Source organism: Sceloporus undulatus, chromosome 3 (assembly GCF_019175285.1).
Source record: "Sceloporus undulatus isolate JIND9_A2432 ecotype Alabama chromosome 3, SceUnd_v1.1, whole genome shotgun sequence".
NCBI classification, from domain to species: Eukaryota; Metazoa; Chordata; class Lepidosauria; order Squamata; family Phrynosomatidae; genus Sceloporus; species Sceloporus undulatus.
Window position 1 is genome coordinate 223,103,252 of NC_056524.1, and position 3,621 is coordinate 223,106,872.

The 3,621-nt window shown below is 40.5% G+C and overlaps 1 protein-coding gene across 1 annotated transcript in view; it reads right to left on the reverse strand.

The window, feature by feature from the left end:
* The window catches only part of GAL3ST2 (galactose-3-O-sulfotransferase 2), a 4,791-nt gene extending 1,785 nt beyond the window's left edge, over positions 1-3,006 (reverse strand). The window contains exons 1-2 of the mRNA XM_042458516.1: positions 2,954-3,006; positions 2,448-2,709 (exon numbers count right to left, since the gene is read on the reverse strand). Coding sequence (XP_042314450.1) covers positions 2,448-2,709; positions 2,954-3,006 — 315 coding nt within the window. The remainder of the gene's footprint in view (positions 1-2,447; positions 2,710-2,953) is intronic.
* Between the last annotated feature and the right edge of the window lie 615 nt (positions 3,007-3,621).

Sequence of the window (3,621 nt, forward strand, 5' to 3'; positions counted from 1 at the left end):
TAGATAGATAGATAGATAGATAGATAGATAGATAGATAGATAGATAGATAGTAAACTTTATTGGAGGGAGCTGTGTCTTTTCTAAAAATGTGAATTAACAATCCCTTCCATTTTTTCTGTCTTTTAGTGCCGTGAAAAAATGTTGTGAGGACTCTGGGGATCTTAAGGGCACCCAAAATAGCTGCAGTCCCTTGACCCCTGCCACTTACTGGCTCTGTGCTTGAACATCACCCATAAGTGTTATTTCTAATCTCTTTCACATTAGTCTTGGGTGAAGATAGACCTCTTTCTGCCATAATAGTCCACAGTTTATCATTATGTTAGAATATAGTCAATGTGAAGAACCAGTAGAAGAGTTGATCCATTACTGAGGAATGACTGGCTGACCCTTAAATCAAATCTATTCATTGGAGATGGGGAAGAATGGACAAACTGGCCAAAAAAATCACTCATGTTTCTTTGTACGTGTGAAGCACTGGCAAAATATTGTGGAAGTCATAATAAAGCATATAATCCACATTTATTGGTTGATATTACTAAACATATGTGTAAAGATTTCTAGGCAAAATCATCAATATCATATGAACTGTTAAGTTTGGAGAAAATTATAAGGAAACGCAGCTTCATTCTTTGCATGTGTGAAACATTCTGGTAGACTGCAAATATAATGATCAAGTATATCATGGCCAAATTAGTCCCCAAGGAAACCTGGGGAGGAGCGCTGTCTCCTGCAAATAAATTACCCCCCCCCCAATGCCTTACAGGATGTGGAGGCATTTTCACCATGGTTTGGGATTCAATAAAGGCCTCTCTTGTGCCTAAATTGGCCCAGGGTTCTGCAAATTGTGATGGAAATGCAGCCCATGGCACTCAATGGACACTTTGAAGTGTTTGGGAACAAAAAAAAAATCTTCAATAAATATGCAAATATTGGTTTTGACCACTGTGGGGCCCAGAGAACCTCCAAATGTGGTGGAAAGGCCCTCCACACATTCCTAAAGTATATTTGGGTGCACTGTAGAGCAAAGGGGGGAAAAACCTAACCCCTGGAACCCACAAAATGAGCCCTGGAACCACACATTCCTGATCCCTGTATCATATGAACCCCTCCATTTCCTCATAATATACTAATATCTATTGGATTCAATCAACAACTATAATATTCTCTTCATATTTCCTGTCAATACTGCACATCCAAGATTGCCTTATAAAGCAAAGTATGGGGACAGTACTGGATGATCTCTTGGCAAATACATGGTCCCAATTCTGCTTCTACTGGGACAACACCACAGCAAGGCCTGGGAGCCAATTGCAGGGAAGGACCACTAGACATGAAGAAGGGATAGTTTTTGTGCACACTAACTATTTCTTGCAAATATTTCTCCAATTATAATTCCCTGGTCTCGGGGTTGGTGTTGGAGTCACTGAGACTTTTGATCTTGGGTGACTTCAACATCCCATTTGAGAACAGTCAGTCAGGTGCAGTTTGGGAGTTCATGGCATCCATGACAAACAACATCACAGCTGGGTTCAGGGTTCACACATTCAGCAAGTCACACCCATTATGCTGTTTTCAGCTCAATGCAAATGGATCTATGGGTGGAGGTGATTAATACCTCCAAGTTGTCATGGGCCAATTATTTTCTGATCAGAGTTAGCATCATGGCTAATATCTGTCTCTGTGGGGCTGGTGGATCTACTAAGGTGGTCTTCCCTCGAAGACTAATTCAGGATTCTGGAACACCTTAAAGTGTTTTATGCTTGGTACAAACAGTGATCCTGTTGAAGCCCTGGTCAATAGATGGAATCACGATGTGACTAGGGCTATTGACACAATAGCTTCCAAATGGCCTCTCCAACCATCATTAATTAGGCTCCTTGGTATACAGAGGACCTCAGGGAGCTCAGAGAGCTGCATGCACATGCATGGGAGTAAGTAGGCACACATCTATGATAGCCCATGCTACCAACTTCTCTCTTTCAGTTAGTCTCAAAGGTGCTACAAGCACCTTTGCATTTTGTACAATCTTGTACAGGTCAGGGCAGGTTATATTGAATGCGCTCATCTCTTCTAAAGCAAGAGTAGAAGACCACTTTTAATTCCAGAGAAGTTCTCAGGAGCCTGTATTGTGTGGGGCCAAGGGCAAATGAATAGAACCACAAATACCAATACATTTTAGCATTAAGCAAGCCCTTTCAACTTTTTACAATGAAGGGAAGAATGTACAAATTCTGAGAAACCAAGAAATAGGTATCTTGGGTTAGGGAGCACAGCCATCTGGATATTCCCAGAGGAGCAAATTGGGATTCCCCACTCCTTCCTTAAAGTCTCTGCAGAAATGCATCCCAAATATTAGCACTATTTCACTTTATAAAGAGATAAATAGGCAGCTCCAAAGTGGTAAGTGAAGAATAATAGTTGTGCAAGCCTCCTTGTTTGTTCTTACCTCTTGGGCATTAAACCTCAAGTGGTTGCACATGATATTGAAGTTTTGTCCAATTGTTTTGAATTCCTCAACAAATGTTGCCCTGAAGAGCTGAGGGTAGCCCAGGTGGAAGCCATTGCCATTTGGAAGAGCCACAGTGAGGTTGTGCTTCTCTGAGAAACGGAAGAGGATGTTGAGGACAGTGCTGCTGGCAGTTTTGTGTGTCTTGAGGAACATGACATTTGTGGTAGGTTCACATGCTCTGAAAATAGGCTTCTGCTGCCTACATAAAAAGAATAAAAATGAAAACAATGAGAAGGTAAATGGTGCTTAGAAACCAATGTTCCTCTCTGATAATATTATAGTGTCTATCACTGCTATTTCATTTGGTAAATCCACTTTGAATGATGAATGAAAGCAAGGGCAATATATATTTGCAAGTTTTACCCACCTGGATTCTCTGTGCAGCAGCAGGAGAGATTCAGGGAAGGAGTGTAGGGTCTCAGGTCTTATAGGTCCGGACCTACTTTTCCATCTCAGGATAAGAAAATTGCTTTGAAACACACACCCGCTCATTCATTTTTGTCTAACTCCTGTTGATAGTCCCAACTAGTCCCAACTAGGCTAAACCTACTGAATCAATGGAATTAACTATGTGAAATTGAAGGCTTTCATGGCCGGCATCCATGGTTTTTTGTGGGTTTTTCGGGCTATGTGGCCATGTTCTAGAAAATTTTCTTCCTGACGTTTCGCCAGCATCTGTGGCTGGCATCTTCAGAGATGCCAGATGCCAGCCACAGATGATGGCGAAATGTCAGGAAGAAAATTTTCTAGAACATGTCCACATAGCCCGAAAAACCCACAAAAAAACACAGAATTAACTATGTATTCACAATTGCTTCAATAAATCTACTCTATATACTGGTATGTATCCCCAACTATGGTAGGGTAGCTCAAAGCTGAACTTGGAAGATTATCTTTCTTTCACTGGATCACAAGTAGTCTCATTAACCACTGAACTGGATGCCAGGATTTATTATTTTTATATGCTATATTTCTTCCAAAGGTCTGCTAGACATTATTTTAGTTAACATAAAAAATCATTCAAGGAAATGAGAGTAAGTGAAGTGAAGAAAAATAAAATAAAATTATCAGATATTCTGTAATGTGTATACCTACAAGCAATCACATTGTG